Here is a 1,431-nt window from a genome sequence, read left to right as displayed (position 1 = left end):
AGCAAATGATATGTGCCCAGTTGGGAAATCAACTCGTTGCAGAGGTGGTGTCATGAAGAAGGATTTACGATGCACGACTCAGGACATTGATACAAGCGATAGACAACCGTGATCGCGATCGGATTGAGGTGGAGGACGACTATTAAGCGCAATAAAAATGTGCCACAGAAAACAAGAGAATTCCAGATTTAGGTCGTCACCGGCGTCAACAATGTATCGTTCTCCAGGAAGTAGCCAAACCCACTATGCGAAGCCATTTCTGAAGGATGCAAGGAACGGAAGGATGACCATATCGCTGAACGCATGCATAAAATATGCCAAGCCACCGGCTCCAAAGGTGGTCCGCCAATAATGTCATTCACCAGCCCCCTAATATCAAGTCGAGGAATAGGGAGCCACAATTAGACCCCGAACGAGCGCACACTTCGGCAATTTCAAGGTTCTGGAGCGAACCAATGATCTTGTAGACTGAAAAGTCCACTAATAGGAGGGCTAAAGCGGGAGCTCAGTCTCCGTTCACCTTGGACAACTGATATCTAGGCCTATAGAGGGGGGTTCTCAGGACGTTTGATGAGGGCCTAGAGGCTCTTATTGTATGGGAACATCCTAGGACGTCCTGACACGTCCTAACAATTCAGTTTCAATTCAAACCTAGCATCAACGTCCTGGGACGTCCTAGGACGTCCTTGCAATTCAAACAAAAGTCGCACATCCGTTATTATCACCGACCACGCACAGATGGTAGTAAGCCTTTCATTGGACAAAAAATACACGTGTAAATACAAGAAATATTGGTTGCAAGAAATCTTACCAAGAACATTACTATGCTGACAACAGTATTAGTCGCAAGAAATTAAGGGAAATTGTATCAAGAAAATACAAGACAACAGTCGCAAGAAATTGCCAAAAAAATTAAGAGAAATTGTATCAAGAAAGCACAGGAACGGGTGATCTGCACGGAATTATATGATTCAAGATGGAGTGGCTAAACAGTCAAGTGTGTAGTTCCAAGACCGAAGTATGCAATCACGACAAAGTTCATATGGTCTCACTCCCAGAGGTCAGGTACGTCCTGAAACGGAATAAAGGACCAGCCTGGATCTACAGTAGAAAAGGCAAGGTTCGGATCATCTGGATCGCCTGGGCCAGTCGGCAGAAAGGGAGCAGGAGTTTCAGATAGGTTCCCAAGAGTTGCGCCACTGAAGCTCAGCTGCACATTTGGTTGGCTGTGCAACCCAACGGGGAAATATGATTGTTGATTCTGGAGCATTGCAGGCATGCTTGCCTGATGGAAAGAAGTCTGAGCATCTTGAGAGCCTGGTAGCATCGATGTGCCCTGGACATTTCTATTAGCTTCCACATGGCCTCCAAGAAAAGGTGATGAAGATGTGGCGGAAGACGACGGGGCAACAATAGGATAGGAAGATGAAG

At 46.2% G+C, this 1,431-nt stretch overlaps 1 protein-coding gene across 1 annotated transcript; it reads right to left on the bottom strand.

Annotated features, from left to right (window-relative positions):
- Positions 1–898: 898 nt before the first annotated feature.
- On the bottom strand, positions 899–1,431 carry EI90DRAFT_3104240 (uncharacterized protein). The gene has a single exon (XM_039062596.1). The coding sequence runs from the start codon at positions 1,325–1,327 to the stop codon at positions 1,049–1,051; it is 279 nt and encodes a 92-aa protein (XP_038907515.1). The 5' UTR covers positions 1,328–1,431; the 3' UTR covers positions 899–1,048.

Source organism: Cantharellus anzutake (genome assembly GCF_015039405.1).
Source record: "Cantharellus anzutake strain C23 chromosome Unknown EI90scaffold_318, whole genome shotgun sequence".
In the NCBI taxonomy this organism is placed as follows: domain Eukaryota; kingdom Fungi; phylum Basidiomycota; class Agaricomycetes; order Cantharellales; family Hydnaceae; genus Cantharellus; species Cantharellus anzutake.
Note: the sequence above shows the minus strand (reverse complement) of the source record. Positions and strands in the feature narration are given on the sequence as shown.

Coding starts and splice junctions, on each gene's coding strand:
- EI90DRAFT_3104240 (XM_039062596.1), bottom strand. CDS start 1,327: ATGCTACCAGGCTCTCAAGATGCTCAGACTTCTTTCCATCAGGCAAGC.